General features: G+C 37.3%; 1 protein-coding gene across 11 annotated transcripts in view; it reads left to right on the plus strand.

The window, feature by feature from the left end:
- cadps2 (calcium dependent secretion activator 2) overlaps window positions 1-19,285 on the plus strand; it is a 307,122-nt gene that overhangs the window by 253,823 nt on the left and 34,014 nt on the right. For 6 of the 11 annotated variants that reach the window (XM_062982339.1, XM_062982340.1, XM_062982338.1 and 3 more), the window contains 4 exons: window positions 486-500; window positions 3,610-3,684; window positions 8,513-8,596; window positions 8,698-8,730. In XM_062982339.1, coding sequence (XP_062838409.1) covers window positions 486-500; window positions 3,610-3,684; window positions 8,513-8,596; window positions 8,698-8,730 — 207 coding nt within the window. The remainder of the gene's footprint in view (window positions 1-485; window positions 501-3,609; window positions 3,685-8,512; window positions 8,597-8,697; window positions 8,731-19,285) is intronic. The other 5 variants (XM_008111252.3, XM_008111245.3, XM_008111250.3 and 2 more) reach the window with 1 other exon arrangement.

Genomic DNA, 19,285 nt, shown 5'->3' on the forward strand with positions numbered 1-19,285 from the left:
GTGCTAAATTCGTAAATACAGTAATTACTACATAGCATTACTGCGTATTGAACTACTTTTTCTGTCAAATTTGTTGTTAAACATGATGTTTTGGTGCTTAATTTGTAAAATCATAACCTAATTTGATGTGTAATAGGCTTTTCCTTAATCCCTCCTTATTATCCAACATATTTGCTTATCCAACATTCTGCCGGCCCGTTTATGTTGGATAAGTGAGACTCTATTGTACATGGCTATATGAATGGGAGATGTCAAGCTCATATATTTTGAAGTGTCTTGATTTGCAGTAGAGTTATCTTTAATATATATGTTCATTGACATTTTATAGTACTGTATTTCCATAGTTCCATTTTATTTGTGCTCCCTTTTTATTTAAAAATGTTTCATTAAATGTGTTTAGTTGCTTGCATCTTACATTATTTTGTAATTATTATTTTCACAATTTTCCCATTGTTTTGGGGGGCTCTTTCTGTTCCACGGTCCAGTTTGCTAAGCAATGGGTAAGTTGTCTTTTTTGTTTTTAATGTCTTTTGTATTCCAAATGTTTCTATGTTTATTATTTGTAATGTAAACCATGAGTTGGGGAGGGGTTGTCAGCAGTTTACAACTTTGGTTGAAAATGTCAATCCACTTCCACTAGCAAGTAAAATGATTGTATATGCTATTACAAACATAAGTAAAGGAGGTAAAATGTGCTTTCAATAACTGATTGTATTTGGAGGGCATGCCAAACCTAAAAAAGTTATTAAAGGAAATAATTATTATATGCTCGCAGATAACAGTGTTACTCAATCTGCTTAACATTTCCTACATTCATATGACCCAGGATAGAACCCTGTGGCACTCCACTATCACTTCTTTCCTTCGGGTCTGGTTACTTAACCCATTACAAATCCACCTAAGAGTAGTATTATCTAGCCCACATTTTATTAGTTTGTTTTCAAGATTATCATGGGGGACTTTGTCAAAGGCCTTACTGAAATCAAGATATGCTACATCCACAGCATTCCCTGAATTTACCAAGCTTGTAACTATCTGGTATTACTTGTTTTTCAGAAATCTATTTTCGAATTTTAGTAATCACAGCAGTCTTTTATAAGTAATTACAGACTGCCTCCTTAATGATCTGCTCCAGAATATTTCCTAGTATTGATGTCTGGCTAACTGGGTGGTAATTGTTTAGGTTTTCTTTTTGCCCCTTCTCAAAGATAGGGACAACATTTGCTCTCTTCCAGTCTGTTGAGACTTCTCCTGTTCTCCAAGAATTCTCAAAGATTATTGCCAGTGGTTCTGAAATGACTTCTGCTCATTCCTTCCATACTCTTTGACGTAGTTCATCTGGCCCTGGTAACTTGAATTCATCTATAGTAGCCAGGTATTTCTGGGCTACTTCTTTGCCTGTTTTGGGTTGCTGATCTCCTTTTGGGAGAAGACTGAGGCAAAGAAGGTGTTGAGCAGCTCTGCCTATCCCTGCCTATCCCTGTCCCTTGTTAGCATTGCACCACCTTCTCCACGTTGAGGCCCTACCGTTTCCTTTTTCTTCCCTTTTCTACTGACATAACCGGAGAACCCCTTTTTATTGTTTTCAATCGCTCTATCAAGTTTGAGTTCATTTTGCAATTTAGCCTTTTGGACCTTTCCCCTACATCTTAATTAAGAAGGTGACAGATTTCCACCTAGGATTCAAGAAATGGCAAAAAAAATAGATTGAATATGCATCTACATTACACAATTATATGAGTTTCATACCACATAATTACAATGATTTCTCAGGATTCATGAGATTGATAGTTTGTTGAGATATTTAGAATTCTCTACTAGAGAGTTCTAGCACAGTTACACTGCATATCTATCAAGCCTGTTCTCAAAGTACAAGTACATTCTACACACCAAAATCAAATTGATTTAATTCTCAGTCACTCTCATTTTAGAGCACTTTGGTACTTTCTAGATACCTCACCAGAGTAAAATCACAAGGTTTCTTAGGTTGAAACCTTGGTAATTAGAAAGGTAAGAAACTAATATAACTGTATAACTTGACCCAATATGTAGCCATCAGCAAAACAATCACTGTAGAAAGTGTAAGAAGCCTTAATACCTGCAAAAAGGATAGTAACTATAAAGTGCCAGAGATATGAAAATTGTGGTAAACTCAAATACCCAAGTGATTTCATGAAAGCCTTTGACAATACATCCAAATGTATTCATTTTCATCATATATGTTTAAACTCATTGATGATCTAAATCCATTTTCAAGTGAAGTGAAGGGAATACTCTTGAGGCACAGTGTTCTCTCTAACCCCAAATAAGTAATTATTACCGCTACTGTTTTGCCTACAGTTATCCCAATGTCTTCTTTTTGGGTTTCGTTGGGACTTAAAAATGTGGGCAACATTTTCTAGAAGCCATAGTTGACACTTTCTTGCACAATATGTGCATCTGCATCCATCTATTCGTGAATAAAATGCTAGCTCCGTTAATCTAAGCACGGTAGGCAATTGCTTCACAAAAGGGCAACTCTCCTGGGAATTATTAAGTACATCTGTGTGGAAACTTTGAAAAAGAAGGGAAAGCCTTGAAAAAGCCAAATTTCAGAAAACTATTCAATGGGCTCCTGCTAAGTTAGGCTAATGTTTATATTGATTTTGGTGCTTTTACTCCAAGCATTGTGTTCTTGCTGTTTCAGGCAGCCTTGAACTATCAAGATAGGGTTAGTCTTTACAAGTCACATTTTTGTGAAGTGGCTGGTGGGACATTCTTTGCTTTCAGACAAACATTCTGAAGGGGAAAATACTTTATTTCCTTTTTAATGGATATGTGTTCAGAATAGAAAAGGAGCTCTTGTCCCTTCTAACTGCAAGATGGAAGAGTCTCCTCTATTATCATCAGAACAGAATGTGAAAGCCTTTCTGATTTAATTTAAAGTGTGCGTCTCAAAAGAGAGCATTTTCATTAGCGGAAGGGAAAGTAGAAGTAACAAAAATGGAGAATTACAGATAATTTAGTTATTATGCCCTGTATGGTTTGCTAATTTTTTTCATCATGGTGAAATTTTATTTTTGCCCCTGAGCAGATTGTATACAAGTTGTATAACCTGCCGCTCACTCTACTGATAAAAAGGCTCTTTTAAGATTTAACAATTGCCCCCTCCTTTTATTGCTGGAGGACACAACTTATGAATGAGCGTTGTCAGACATAAAGTGCTTTATTTATTCAGTCTTTTCCTCATATTGCTTCTGCAACTCTACCAACCCTTTGCTGGGGAGTGGGGTGTGGGAAGAGAGATATCCCACCACCTTAATTACAGAGAAGACAAAAAGTATCCTTCTCATTTCATTGCCTGAATAAGAATACAACATCAGTGCATCCAAATAATAACCCCATTAGCTGCTTAACCTGACAGAACACATGGGAAAATTTTCAGCTCAGTGTAAGGAAGTGTTGATTGGGTGGATTGTTTTCAAGGTTTTGTTCTTTGGGTGTTCCAAATGATAATTTTAAATAAATCTGATCTGTCAGCTTGAGAAGCTTTGTTCTGAGTATGACTTGTGACAAAAGTGTTGTTTTTCTATAAGACTCTAACGCTGCCTTTGTCTTCTTGCAATACAGCAACAGTACCATTCAAAAATAGATGACTTGATTGAAGAAACCGTGAAAGAAGTCATTTCACTCCTTGTTTCAAAGGTAAATGTATTCACACTTTGTAGCAAAGCAGTGTAGTGATAGGCAGTGTCTCTATATCTGCTTTCCACAAAGTGGAGGTACTTGTTTGACAGCTTCTACAATGCATTTTTAAGGAAAAACTTTTCAATTCATACACTCATTAAAATACTTAGAGTTTAAAATCACATCTCAATTTGAGCAAAGATACCAGTACAGTGTCTATCATCCAGATATATTACTTTTGTGTGTCATACTGTACAGTCTTAAGGAAGCTTCTATTCAATCGAGTCCAACCACATTTTTTTCTATTTGAGGAATAAGCTTTAGTTAGCTGCATCATTGTTTTCATTGCTTTCTACTACACATGAAGAAAGATTTTTTTCCAAGGTTTTCGAAGCTCTGTCTTCATTTTGATAATTCTCATTCTACACAAATACAGTGAAATACTTGTGTTAAACTCATTCTCCCTTATTTTAAATGTTGCTGTTTGGTATTTCGCCTCTTAGGTAGTATAAAGAGGAGAATCGTGAAATAACAGAAATATAATTTGACTATATCATATAGAATAAGATTAAAATATTTTTAACAAAGGAAAGGTACTTCATGTTCAGAAAGGGTTGTAAAATACTATACACGAGAGAAACAAGAAAAGTGAGTTTCACTTTTCCTGAAGAATAATTTTTAAAATGCTAGTGAGAAGTATTTTATATTTTCATCTAAAAACTTTCCATATGAGTTCTAGTACCTTTCTAGGTACTAGTGAATTCATTTTTCAAACATACCTGTCTGCTGGTCCCAATTTGGCAAGCTCATTTACCAAAATGTGTTGTGCACGAATAGCTCAGCATATAGAAGCTTTATGAGTAAGAAACATGGATCAATAGCAAATTACTTTTTTTTGAGACAGCGCAATGGGTAGTCCTGGTCACAGTAGGACCCCATGGCAATGAACTAGAAGTGTGACCCTTTGTTTAATTAATTGTTACATGCAAAAACAAAAAAAGTCAATTGTTTTTATTGCTTAGTAGTAAAATTATGAGATGTTTGCCCCATTTTTAAAAGAATTTTTTTAAAATCAGTCTTCTATTGCTGCTAATGAAAAAATTCCTCAACATTTTGTTGTCACACAAAAACAAAAACTCTTATGTTCACTGATATTTTTTTGAAAAGGAAAATCTAGAGATACCTTCCTTCTTGTTAAAAACAAAAACACTTGCAAATATATCTGATATCCCTATGTTAAATATTTGTTAGTCTCACTTTCAATACACAAACATGTGCCATTCCAGACACTACTTTAGAAGAAATAATTTTTTGTTGGTTGGAACAACTGTATAGTCCAGTGGCAAGAAAACAATTAGCCATTATGTTTCAGTTAAATTTCATTAGAACTTTAATCTAGTATTAGTCACATCATGGCCTCACATATTTGTTTGTTGTGTGGAAACCTAGAATGGCTTATATTGAATTATTTTCTCTAACTCTAGCTGTTGCTCTACATGGGTCCCTAGTATTGACATCTTTATCTTGGATCATTCCTGAATTAATCTATGAATTGTGGTATTGCAGCATGGCTGTAGAGTAAAGCAGATGTTTCAAATTGACTGCACTGGTGTCTTAATGGGAACCCAGAAAATTGGCATTACAAATAAGGGAGGATCTCTCCCTTATATTCAAAACAGAATAAAGTAATACCACTATCTGCTTCTGCTGTAATGATTCATCTATATTCCATGGACAGCGATCTGAAGCAAATGGTATATAGCTAAACATGATGATCAACAGGGGAGGTTAAAAACATGATGAGTGCAATTCACTGCTATCAACCCTTTAAGCCTTTAGGAGTCTAGATTGTTGCAAGGTGAGATTCTCAGATCCTTACAGGGAACAAGGAAGATGACACTGTTATGACACTGTTAGAGTGGCCATTAACAGCATGCCAGATGGAATTTTGTCCTGTCTTCTCACTCATAAAATGCTGCTCCTGTGTTCTAGAAATGAGACTCAAGATGTCAAGCAATTACTCTCTGAAGCACTTGTTAGGGTCGTCTTCAGAGTATTCACTTAAAAGCATTTTGCAGTAGTATAACATCTAATAATGCTATTGTAGTATGTGTATACATGCATGCATATTTCCCCCACCCTTTTTTTAAAAAGAGAATCTGCTATTGTATTTCCCAGGGCATATCATTGATCTGTGCTTTTTGTCACTTACTGTATAATTTCCAAATTAAAGATGATAAAGGTTTCAGTTTTAAAAATCATTATTTTTAAAGATTCTCTAAAGTATCATTAGGGTAACCAATTTAAGGGCTATCAGCAGGCCTGGGTGCAAATTATTTTTAGTGACTAGCTTGAGTATGAAAGAAGTAAATAGTAAAGGTATAATGTGTTTTCTTCTCCAGAATGACTTCTTTTGCTACGTAACTAAGAACTAAACTACAAAAACAGTTTCCCAGCTTTGGTGTAACGAGAAACAGTTGAGCAGGGCCACCAAGTCTGACCTTGGGATATTGCTTAACCCAGAACTAGGAAAAGACAAGTCCCTCCAAATGTTGATACATTGCTATTCCCAAAAATGTTTTTGGAGGGTTCCAGCTTCCTCCACTTTGACTTAATCATCTCCCTTCCTGTTTATTTAATTTAGCTACATCTTTCCATCCTTTTTTCATCTGGGGTGGCTTTGAATGTGGAAAGTGCTGAAGGTAGACAGGTTTGGCTGCAGATTTTTCCTTCTCTTGCCCTGGCCATCCCACTGTTCAGACTGCCATCCCTGTATTTTCTGTCTAGTTTGACCCTGATTGTGCTGTCAGAGGTATTGTTCACCTGATTCATGTAGCTTAACTCATTGCCCCATATTTTTCTATGGCTCCTCTTAAGTGAAAATAATGGTTGGCTACATGTTGTATTATAAAGCCCATAAGAACGAAGCAGCCAACAATATACTGTGGAAACTGAGATGTAATGGGATGTTATCTAAGCCTTGGGAGAACTGCAGGTTGAACATGCCTTATGTGAACTTCTGAAATACTCCAAAATTGTCCATATTTGAAACTGAGATAGTGACACCTTTGCTTTCTGTTGGTTCAATGTACACAAACTTAGTTTCATGCAAAAATTATTTAAATATTTCTACAACATTATCTTCAGGCTGTAAATAAATTTTGTGTGCCCCATCTTCAAGATATGTCATTTACGTGTACATATGCAAATACAGGTATTCCAAAACCCCAAAGAATCTGGAATCCAAAACACATCTGGTGCCAAGCATTTCGGATAAGGGATATGTAGCCTGTATCCCCAAAATGATGGATGGAGATATATTCTCCCACCTCAATTTGTTTCATAAGTTTTTTTGTGTTTACAACTGCATTAACAGATTAACAGATTCTCCCTGGGAGAGAAGAGTGGTATATAAATTAAATAAATAAATAAGTTAATTATACAGTTGTTGTGTGTTTTCCGGGTTGTATGCTCATTCTCTCCTGATGTTTCACCCGCATCTATGGCAGGCATCCTCAGAGGTTGAGAGGTATATACCTCACAACCTCTGAAGATTCCTGCCATAGATGCGGGTGAAACCTCGGAAGAGAATGCTTTTGGAACATGGCCATACAGCCCGGAAAACACACAACATCCCTGTGATTCCAGCCATGAAAGCCTTTGACAATAGATTGAATTATTCTAGTATCAGTGGTCATATCTGCCATGGAGATATCTTTTTAGAAATATCAAAATACTTAGAAGAAAATAAGCGTATATTATCTTTAAACCTCAACACATTGTATTGACTCTATGTCTCTCCTCATTTGGCTATTGGAGCCCTTCCAGCAGGTCATCCCACAGTCTTGAGGTGGCCAATGAAATGGTCCTCTGGTTGATGTTCGCCAGTCAGGTTCTAGCTGCATGCACTAGTCTCTGGGGCAGATTGTATGGAAGGCATTCCTGTAGGTAACCAGGACCCAAACCATGTAGGGCTTTAAATTGAAAAAAGATCAGTAAGTGAAATCAGTGCAATTGAAGAAGATTTCTGTCACTTTTGTTATAACTAAATCTGGATGCTTATGGTTTTAATACATATTTCTTGTAGTGATACTTGTAAAATACCATATATCATCACATAATAGTCACACTTTTCCCCCTCAAAAAAGGGGGTGAGACTATTATGTGATGATGACTAATATGTGATGAAAAAGCCCCCTTTAAGGGGCTTTTTTCACTGTGAAATAATTTATTTCAGGGTGCAGCTGTGCAGGCTGGTGAAGCCTCACCTGCCCACGCAGCTAGTCACTCAAAGCACCCACCTGCCTATCCTCTTCCAAGACAAACAAGGCTCCGTAGCTGCAGGTAAACCCACCCACTCGCCAACCTCTCCCCTCCTAATGACAGAGACTTGTCTTGCCGAAGCCTTGCCCCTTTCTTTGGCACTGTGGGGATTGACTCAGGTCCCAGCTGAGTCAGTCCCCGTCCCCCCTTCCAATGCCAAATGGGCAGTTGCACCCTTAATTCACTCGCCCGGATGAGTGAACTAAGGGTGTGGCTATTAAGCAGCGAAGAACAAAATATCAATTTTGCCCACCCCCAAAAGAAGGGTGAGGCTATTATGCAGTGGCAAGTGTTATGTGATGAAATACAGTCATTATCCACTAACTTGTTGACTTCACCAACATGTTCTACATAATTTCTAGACTAAGTGCATATGTGCAGACACAATAGAAGATTTGCCAGTCTGTTGTGTTTTGTTCACTGATCACCAAGAAAATGCTTCCATACTTTTACTCTATAATAATTATTTACAGTCCCTCTGTGTGTTATGAAATGAATATTTACATTGTACCTCTTAATGTAGTTTGTTGCAGTGCTGGATGGTGTGTTGTCTAAGTTATCAAGGTATGATGAAGGCACTTTCTTCTCATCAATACTCTCATTTACTGTAAGTACTTCAGCTCTTTAACAATTGATTTTTGCAATCCACTTAGAGCTAATAGTGGCCAATTACAAGGTTTTTCTTATTTTTAATTCTTTTTTTTTAAGGTGAAAGCAGCTGCAAAATATGTTGATGTTCCTGTAAGTATTTCTTTCTCCTACACATTTTGTAAAGTGGTTGCTTTCTTCAGCGTGTACCTTTTTCATGTGTTATCATTGCGCTTTCCTTTAGAGGTTCATTATAGCTTTACAAAAAGCATTTAAACTGATACATCTTGTCCCTTGAGGACAGTTCATTTCCCTTAAGCAGCAACTCTCAAAGCAAAGCTTAGAAGGTTATGCTCAGTGTACTTTTTCAGTTGTGGTGGAGAGAGGATTGTAACCTAGGAACTATTTCATGGGGGACATTTTGTCATTTGGGTATATTGTTCTAAGCTGAGCTCATTTAAGTTTCTCAAGAAAGTGGATTCTTCAAAAATTGTAGCTGAAATTATGTTCCAAATCCATGCATATCCTCATTGTAATTGGAGACACACCAAATCTTTGTTACACAGAGTTCTCCATTCACACAGATCTGAAGCTAATTTCTTTTAAAAACCAAAAACTACATATATCCTTCCTGTTTCAAATAGACATTTCTTTTAAATCTATTCACTGGCCAACACACCTCTTGGTGCCTCAAATATTAGACTTATTTCTGGATATTTAACCTGCTGATTCCAAAAATGGCACAAGTTTTACTCCATCAGCTCTAGTTTTTTAGACACTGAACATATGCCATATACCAGTTTTTATATGCTTGTCCATGGAAAATCATGATAACTGTATCTAAGAAACTAGAACTGATTAAATCTATCCAGTGCAGTTTTCTGAATCAGCACCCCAAATAACCCCAGGAACAGGCCTAAAAACCAGGACCAATAATTTTTTGTTGGGCTGTTTTAGCACTGCTTTTCACATTTTGTCTTTTAAGAAAATTTCAAATTTGTCTCCTTTATTTAATAAATAAAGCCATAAGTTTTGGATACATTGAGAAGAAAGCCCTATTTAATACAAGGGAAACACAACCAGATAAATAAAAACTGCAGATTCTTGTTTACTATGGGGTAATTTTTATACTGACTACTTAGAATGGAGGGCAACTAGATTAGCTCCATGGTGGCAAAACTCTGTATGGAGCTGATCTGGGTTTGTTCTTGTTGGATGGTCATGACTCCCTCCTGCCTCGACAACAACTAGGGCAGTGACAGTGTAAACCATCTTGGGGACACACTGGATCAGTCCTGAGAAAAGTTACCAGTGTAGAGCTGCCCAAAGTTCCATGTAGTTCAAGGAACTGAGGAACTAAAAGCACTCAGGATTTAATGTTGCTATACAGGTTCAAAATAGCTGAAGGAGCACAGACTTCCAACTGTAGGAGAAACTGTTTTCTTCCACAGTTCTACAGATTACTTCATAAATAGTTTTAGTTGAAGAGAGATGCTTCTCTTACGATGCTCTATGAGGTGATCTGAGCTTTTCAAGTAATGGGAGCAGAAATTGGAGTGGGTTTTCTGAGAATGGTAGACATTTCCTGACTCTCATAATTTCTTTCAAGAAGTTTGGCTGTTTTGAGCTGCCTTAAAAATGGGTGAATGAGAAAGTCAATATTGAACTGCATATCATTCTTTCGAATGTAGAGCAGCTGCTTCAAGTTTTACTCAAATAAGGTTTGCACTAACAAACAATTCTGAAGGACTCAACCTTTGCTTTTCATATTTGATTTATAGAGCTGTAAGGGCTACTCAGTTGTTGTGCATAAGCACAATTGAATATCAGTATCTTGTATTAGAATTTGAAACAGAACACAAAACAGACACGAAACTGCAAACAGTTCAAACATTTTTCATCTGTGTTCTCATAGAATGGGTTATATCACTGTTGTAGAAACTGGCCTTTCACAGAAAGCATGGCTTTTGGAGCAATCTCAAGTATACCACTCAAGATCAGGAATGGGTACATTTATACAACAAGAAAGAGAAAGCATTTATAAAATTGCTGAGATGTGCTAGATGATGGGCCCAGATGAAGAACTAGATAGTTCCCAGTTCATATTCTGAAGAAAACTATAACTTTCTCCAAAACAACGGAATGGGAGGGAAGAAAAAAAACAAGCAAACCTTGAAACAATTCCTAAATTATAGAGTAATACCAATCATGACTGACTTTCCCATGAGTTGGAGTAAGAAAGCCTTAGTCTGCAGTGCCTTTCATGTTCCTTGATCGTGTTTAGGAAATGCTGCGTTTGGTGATCTCTATGTAGACTTGTCTACAGCTGCATGGTATACGGTAGACTCCTGCAGAGATAAGAGGATCCCTCTGTCCTTTGCTGAATGTAACATTTCTTGGATTTTCTTAGTGGATCTGTAGATAGCTCTTCATCAGCTTCCCTATGCGGTCAGTGGTTCACTTGATGTATCAAGGAACATGAAAGGCACTGCAGACTAACTCAACCAGAGAAGTCAGCCATTGCAGAGCACTTGATGAACCAACCTGGACACAACATATTAGAGAACACAAAAATGCTGGACCACTCTAACAACTACCATGTCAGACTACACAGAGAAGCCATTGAAATCCACAAGCATGTGGACAATTTCAACAGAAAGGAGGAAACCATGAAAATGAACAAAATCTGGCTACCAGTATTAAAAATACTCTAAAATCAGAACAGTAAATAAAGAACAACATTCAAAAAACCCTTGTAGACAATGGAGGAAACAGAGCTTTAAGGGTAAAAAGGAAAAATAATAAAAGCATTAAATGCATTTGAAACATAATAGATTTTAGCCCTGATTTGCTGTTTCAAAAAGTGCATTATAAATATACAAAATACTGCCTTACAAAAGCGTAAGCATGACCCACAAATCCTTTAAATGTGTAACATTTAATTCCTATAAGTGAACATTAATGGAATTATATAATACGATTTGTAGGAAGATTGTGGCAAGTCACTATCTTTCAAAAACTATATCTTAATTAATATAGCCAATCCAAATGTAGGAAGATTGTATTGCTATGCATATTTATATGTGTGTGTGTGTGTGTGTGACAAAATTAATGATAATTCCATCACAATGTTATTATAGCTTTTACGTGTAGAAACTTGAATGTGTTTGGTGACTACAATCTTTCTTGGATTGTTTTTGCTTTGCTTGTTTTCTAGAATTGAAACCTTCCTTAGCAAAAGGATAGTTAATTTCCCAAGTTACCAAAACAGAAGGTAGCACTGAAGGTTTCGGATATAAGTTTAGTTGTTGTTCATGTCATTTTAAAAAGATATATGGCAACGCTATAATTTCCCCCATTTCTTGTGGTATATTGTGAATACTCCATCAAAAGCTTCAGTGTGTTCTTCTATATCTAGAAGAGTTGCAGGCAGGGTGAACCTTTGGGGAATGCCACCCCCACCAGCGAATGGTAAGAGGTGACCCACACCTGCAGGATTAGGTGAAGCTACAGGAAGTAACAGCACTAGTGACAACATATAATTAGCAAGGATTTTTTACCTCTCTTTGTGAATCATTTTCATTTTACCAGTATAATAAGCGATTAATCTCATGAAAAGAATATGCTGTATTAACCTTCCTTGTTTCAAACTTTCACTTTTTTCTCCTTTTCTCATGTATTTGGTTACGTGTGTTACCAGTGACACAGTAACCCTATTTCAGTGCTGTATTTCCTGGTATTCTGTTTAAATGCTTTTCTGTTTTTGGTTTTCCTACTTAGCAGTAGGCATTTCTGATGGGTATATGTGTAACTAGGAGATAGATATAAAAATTGGTTACTTGTCCAACCTGAAATTTGAATACATGCATGCCTATTCCAAAAAAGGGGGGAACAGAATACCTTTTCTTCCTTAAGAAGATAGCTATAGATTTTTCAGGTATTTTCTGAGTCCAGTTTTTTTTTTATTATGTACAACACTGAAATCTCAACCCAAAAAGAAAACCTATTGTGCAGATACTATCTGTATACTAAAATGGGTTTCAGAGTGGACACAGTTCTGTGAGTTAGTTCCCAATTATTACTTTGTGCCTTAATTTACATGGGCTACAGTTGTGAAGCAGATCTCTGGCTTTCATTATTATTGCATGCCTTCAAGTCACTTCTAACTTAGGGAAGTTTTGCCATGGGGTTTTCTTGACAAGGTTTGTTCAAATAGTACTTCCATTTGCCTTCTTCTGTGTTTATGAGAGTATAACTTGCCAAATGGTCATCCAGTAGATTTCCAGAGCTGAGCAAGATTTGGAACTTAATCTAGAGCAAGCCTGCACAACATTTCAGCCTGGGGCCAGATGTTTCCCTCACAAGGATTTGGTATGACCCACACAGGCCTAAGCCTTAAAGAAGGAGGTCGCATGCAGTGTTACAGCTGAATAGCAATCAGAACCCACAATTCTCTGCTCCAAGTGTTTTACCTCTACACGTTTCCTTTCTGTGTGCACCCAATTTAACAAACTAACCTGTGGCAAAGCTGGCACCACCAACAGATCTAGTCAGTATGCTAGAAGTGCTGGTTCCAGTTGGAAACGTGGCCTGGCGGAGGCTGTTGGACTCAGGTTGGAGCAGTGGGGAGCGGGGATCAAATTTCAAGAGGTATCAGACCTTTATTCAGGAAGATTGGAATCTTGGGTTCTAGGTTATATTAAAATTTCACTTTAGATTGGCAGTTTGGAGGGAGAAGGATGCAGTAAAGAAGAAGATCCTCCGTTGTGGCCTCTGCTACACTTCCTTTCTCTTTGCCTCTGTTGTCCCCTTCTCATCCAGCGGCAAAACAGCCAACTCTGCACTGTTCACTTGTGAGGGAGAAATTTGGCTACGTTGCTCTTCCTTTTTATTTGATCCTGGGTTTGATCCTTTTTATTTGATCCTCTATCATCTCCTCCTTCAGTGAGAAAAACCACCAACTCGCTATATTTCCTCCTCTTACGAGGGAGAAACATAGCTTCACTGTGTAGTTGTGGAGTCTTCTCCCTCACAAAGGAGTGAAACAAACAACTCAGAAATGACGGTTTTTGCCTCCATAGGAGAAGGAGACAACGGAGGCTGCCCAAACACAAAGAGAAAGGAAGAGCAGCAGAGACAAGAGCTGAAGTACTTATTTCCCTCAGAAAAGGATTGCAACTCATCACCCCACTGAGGGAAGCATTGAGGCTAGTCCACTTTGCTGCTTGTTCTGAGGGAAAGGTACTCCCAGAGTGAGGTGCCAAAGATCTATCTACAGCCTGGAGAGGTTTAGCCTATTTAATTTCAATCCCTTAGTACTGCCAAGTTGTGTAAACCTGATCTAAAGTCATAACTCAATCCTCAAACTACTGTGTCAAACTGGCTTTTCCTTCTGGCGCTACTCTTATCTCAGGAACGTACTAAGACCTTTACTGGATCAGACCAAGGGTTCATCTAGTCCAACATTTTGTCTATACATTGGCCAATCAAAGGTCTAAATTAGGCACAGGCAAACGTCAGCCCTCCAACTGTTTTGGACTTCAACTCCCGCAATTCCTAACAGTCGGTATGCTGGCTGGGATTTCTGGAAGTTGAAGTCTAAAACACCTGGGGGGCTGAAGTTTGTCTAGGTGAAAAAGAAATAAGGGGGGGGGAGGGGGAAGAGATGTGAGATACTAGCATTTGACTCAATCATGGTTTACATTATTATAAACTTCAATTTCCCATAGGGTGTTAATGCAAGTACTTTTACCATACAAGGTAGATAACTGTCCTGTGATATCTAGTGAGTAAATCAACCTTAATCCTGAATCAGCTATCAATTTAGTTACAGGGAGAGATTACTATATCATACTCTGATATAACCTCAAACTTTTGAGTGTGCTAAATTGGTTCCAAGGGAAACTTCTCTTGTATCATTAGCTTTTTATCTGCCTTACTCTGGTATGTTTTCTGACCCAACAAAAATTCCACTATATTGCAGGGTATAACAATGCTACATATGCAAAGCTGGGAAAGACATATATGCAATGGAATATTTACTTTGGATCTTTATCAGCTTTGCTTGTTTATCAAAAAAAAAAAAACTACAGCTGACACAAAAGCAATACATTTGGATAGGTTCCAAAACTTTGTGTTTGAAAAAAAAGCTATACCTAGCAAGTGAGATATGCTTGGAGATATTACTCTTCACGTGAAGATGATATGCAGTGCCTACCTTATAATTCAGTGTGAATTGTTCAACAAAATAAAATTTGGTGAAAATAAAATATGCCATCTAACCTTAATTGGGGTTTAAAAATCTAATATAGATTTGGGCTGAAAGGAACTTAAAAATTAAAAAATGCAGAACTGAGAGGAATAGAAATCAGAAAATTCATCCATAGCCATCGATTTTCGTGTCCTCCATGATGTTCCCAATCTTCATCTTGCAGCTGTATCAGAAGGAGAGTGTGGAAATGTAAGGTTTAATTAGGTTTAGTTAACATAACACTTAACTATGGTTTAACACAATGTTTGAAATACTCCATGGCACAAAAACATGTGGTAAAGCTCTGGCTGCACTCATAGTTCTGCATTTGCCAATACCCACCTTAATTACAAATTTCCTTGTACTGAAATAGCTACAGAATTGTTTCCTTTGAGGCTGTGAAAAATGTAATTTTAATCTGACAAAGCAGCTCATTACCTAGATATATACATTTATTTATTGGGAGGAGGGATTACAGTGACTTAATATTGCCTGTTTTAGATATTTTTTCAAATAATGTGTATCTCTTTATGTCAGTAAATATGAAAGTAAGTAAATAGGCAATTTGTCATTTAAAAGATTTAAGAGTTCTCAATTATCTGACTGATTTAGTGTCATTAGCTTTGAAATAGAGAGCTTTGCCAGTGTCATTTTTTTAAGGGGATTCATCACATTTATCCAGGCACGTATACTGAGTAAGTAGAACTATTTAAAAGGAAAATTAGATTTTTCATCAATTTATCAAAGATAATTATCCTATATACACTGGAGGGAAGAAAAGGATAAAGTGTTTAAAAGAACTGTAATTCTAATTGGTAAATGTCACCAGCTGTTGCAGTTACCTTACTTGTGTATATTCTCCTAATGATTAGAGTCTCATGCCACAAGCTACATGAAAATATATTCACTAGGTGTGAAATTCCCATATGTCTCAAATTAGGTAAACATCTCCAAGAAAAAGGGAGAAAAATGCTAATGGGATACTCCTCCCCCATCAATATGTATGTATGTTTTCAGGATGTCTGTGTATGTATGTTTAAAATCTAACTTGAAAGCAAATTAGCATGTAGATATTAAAGAGTAATTGGGGAAAGTACTCTTTAATATGTTACTAATTCACATATGCCTTTAAACTGTGCTGTTTTGAACTTGAACTGTTTGGCTTCCTAATTCTCGTGCACTATCTCTAAAACACAGATATCTGAAGAAGTAGATTGTGGGTGCTTCTACCCTGTAGAATTAATGCAATTTTTCACCAGATTAATTGCCATGGCTCCATGATATAGATTTATGGGAGATGTAGTTTTACAAAATCTTTAGCCTTTTCTGCCAAAAAAATGCTGGTTGCTCACAAAAGTAGGATTCCATGACAATGAGCTATGGCAAACTGCATTAATCCTAGAGTGTAGATCAGTGATTCTAAACCTATGGGTCCCCAGATGTTTTGGCTTACAACTCCCAGAAATCCCAGCCAGTTTACCAGCTCTTAGGATTTCTGGGAGTTGAAGGCCAAAACATCTGGGGACCCACAGGTTGAAAACCACTGGTATAGATGCACACTTCGTCTCTAAGGTACTATAAGAGCTTTTTGCATAGAGATACATGTAAAAGAGCCAGTGTGGTGTAATGATTTGAATGTTGAATAGAACTCCTAGAGACCAGGGTCTGAATTTCTTCTGGGGCATAGAAAACCCACTATGTGATCTTTGGCAAGTCACACTTCTCAGTCTCGGGATCGCCATAACAAACCAATTCTGAACAAATATTGCCAATACAACCCTGCAATAGAGTTGCCTTAGGATTGTGTTAGGCTGCTCTCACCTGATGCCCTAGCAGAGTCTAGTAGTTCTCAACCTGAGGTGGCCAGATGTTTTTGGCCTACAACTCCCAGAAATCCCAGCCAGTTTACCAGCTGTTAGGATTTCTGAGAGTTGAAGGCCAAAAACATCTGGGGACCCCAGGTTGAGAGCCACTGGTCTAACCAAATAAACTCAGAATCAGCCAAGCCTTATTTAATTAAACATAGAACTAAAATACTGAGTCTTTCCCATGTCTGACTAAGATAACAGAAATACAGCACACAGTTAGGGTAACACAAATCAAAGTCCTAAGTTCCAAAGGTACAATCCAGAGTCAGAGTTCCAAAGTCAAACCAGATAATCGAGGTCAAACTGTAGTCCAAAGGTACAAACTGAAATTCAAGTCCATCAATCAAGCCAGGAAGTCAGTCCAGAGTTCAGATTCAAGGAATAAAAAGATCCAACACAGGGTTTCAGGATACAGCAAAGTCCAAAACAAGATTACAGGAACAAGGTCCGAGTCCAGAAGTCTAACCCAAGGTAACAACCAAGCTCTAGCACCAAAGTACAACATTACCACTACCAAAAAATATCTCTTCCAGGCCCTTTTTATCGAGAGATTCTCAGCTGTTTCTCATTTCAGCAGACCTTCATAAATAATCCCTGAAGCCTCTAAAGCAGTAGTTCTCAATCTGGGGGTCCCTATATGTTTTGGCCTTCAGCTCCCAGAAATCCTAAGAGCTGGTAAACTGGCTGGGATTTCTGGGAGTTGTAGGCCAAAACACCTGGAGATCCACAGGTTGAGATCCACTGCTCTAAAGAATTCCTCAGGAAGGGAGGTTCAACGTGACCTCTTTCAAGCAGCCACGTCAGATTAACACCTTTCAAGCACTTAACAGCAGTGGAGCCAAACCAGACAAGCTGTTAGCCACAAGAGATTGCCATATGTCAGAAATGACTTGAAATAAAATAGCAATAATAATAACCATAATAGTAATACCAACAGCAAATGTAATGTTGACATATTACTGTACCTTGATTTTAAGTATATCTGCCATGTTCTTCAGAAAACACAAAAGCAGCATTGTCCTCACCCCAAAAGGATTATGACAAAATGTAGATTTTTCTGGTGCAAAGAAACAGTACATCTATAAAGGCACTGGACACATAATGTTCATGATCACTTTAGTCATGGTTAAAGGAGTAGGCTAGAGTATCCTCTTCCCTTTTCATTGTGGAATTTCCATCTGTTGTTTAGTTATGGTTGAGGTTTTACATCATTACAGACCTTAACTGTGACCAAATTTAAACACACAAAGAGCTATAACAAAGATCTTTCTAGACATACACCTCAGTGTAGTTACAACCAACTGAAGTTGCAAATCAATGTTGACCGTCTGTACAAATATCCACCATGTTGTAGTGATCAGAGTTTTAAACTTAGGACTCAGGAACACTAGGTTTTGAATTTCCATTTGGCCATGGAAAACTATTAGGTGACTTTGGGCAGCTCACAATTTCAGGCTTAGAGGAATGCAATAGCAAAGCTCTTTTGAACAAATTTGCCAAGAAAAGCCCCAAACAGGGTCAGCATAAATTAGAAATGACTAGAATTGTATCAGCATCTTTTATCAGCAATTTAGCCCATAATTCATTATAGTAAATGTCTTCTTACAAATCTCAGCTCCACATGTATGACAGCTATGTATTTTGTGTTGTGATACTGAAAATCAAAACACAAAATACTTTGAAATAATGAATATTAGTGGTAGCTAGTGACTTCCATTTTAGGGAGCAGTGACTCCAGTCCAGGTTTAGTCTGAATTTTAAAAAGGATCTACACTGCCCTGTAATGCAGTTTGAACTGAATTATATTGTCAGCGCAGACCCATGTAATGCAATTCAATCAATTCACACTGCATTATATGGCAGTTTAGATCCGGCCTAGGTTGCTAGGTTACATTTGCAAGACAGATTGGCCAGCTTGGATAGATCCTTTAAAATATAGGTTAATATCTGGAATGGCTTCATTTGCTGACATGGAAAAGAGCAGAGGTTACTGTTGTTATTGTTATATTTATTTATATGCCGCTTTTTCTATCTTAAAAGAGACTGTTAAAGTAGCTAGACTTGAAAGCCAAATGTAAAGGTTGTCTTTGGGCCTTTTTACACATGCTGTAAAGCCTGGAAGTAACCAGCTTAAAGGGGTGGGTGCAGAAGGAATGGAGTTAAGAGCTAAAAAGCACGTGTTAAAAAGGTGTGCTTAAAACCCGATTATGCCTGAAAAAATGCACCTTTACATGTAGTTATGCAAAACTACATGCTTTCCTTTCCTCCCTGTGTAGACTGCTCCGGTGCAAATGCACTTTTAAAAAGCCTAAAACAATGAATCAGCTGATCCGGCTGCAAATTGGATACACAGGTGGTTCAAAGGAAGCACAAATGGAGTGCAATTGGAACTCTCTGAAACTTTTTATTTTACACTTTATAATCTTAAACAGAGGTTGAATTAAGAATTGGGGAAAGAGAAATCGGACAGAAGGTTTTTTAAATAATTCCCTCTATTATGCACTGGACCTCATATATGCTCATGTAAATCTGCTTGTGTTTATATTAAAATATTCACATGTGCGCATATACTATCCAGTGCATAACAGGA

The sequence above is a fragment of the Anolis carolinensis genome, chromosome 5 (assembly GCF_035594765.1).
Source record: "Anolis carolinensis isolate JA03-04 chromosome 5, rAnoCar3.1.pri, whole genome shotgun sequence".
NCBI lineage: Eukaryota > Metazoa > Chordata > Lepidosauria > Squamata > Dactyloidae > Anolis > Anolis carolinensis.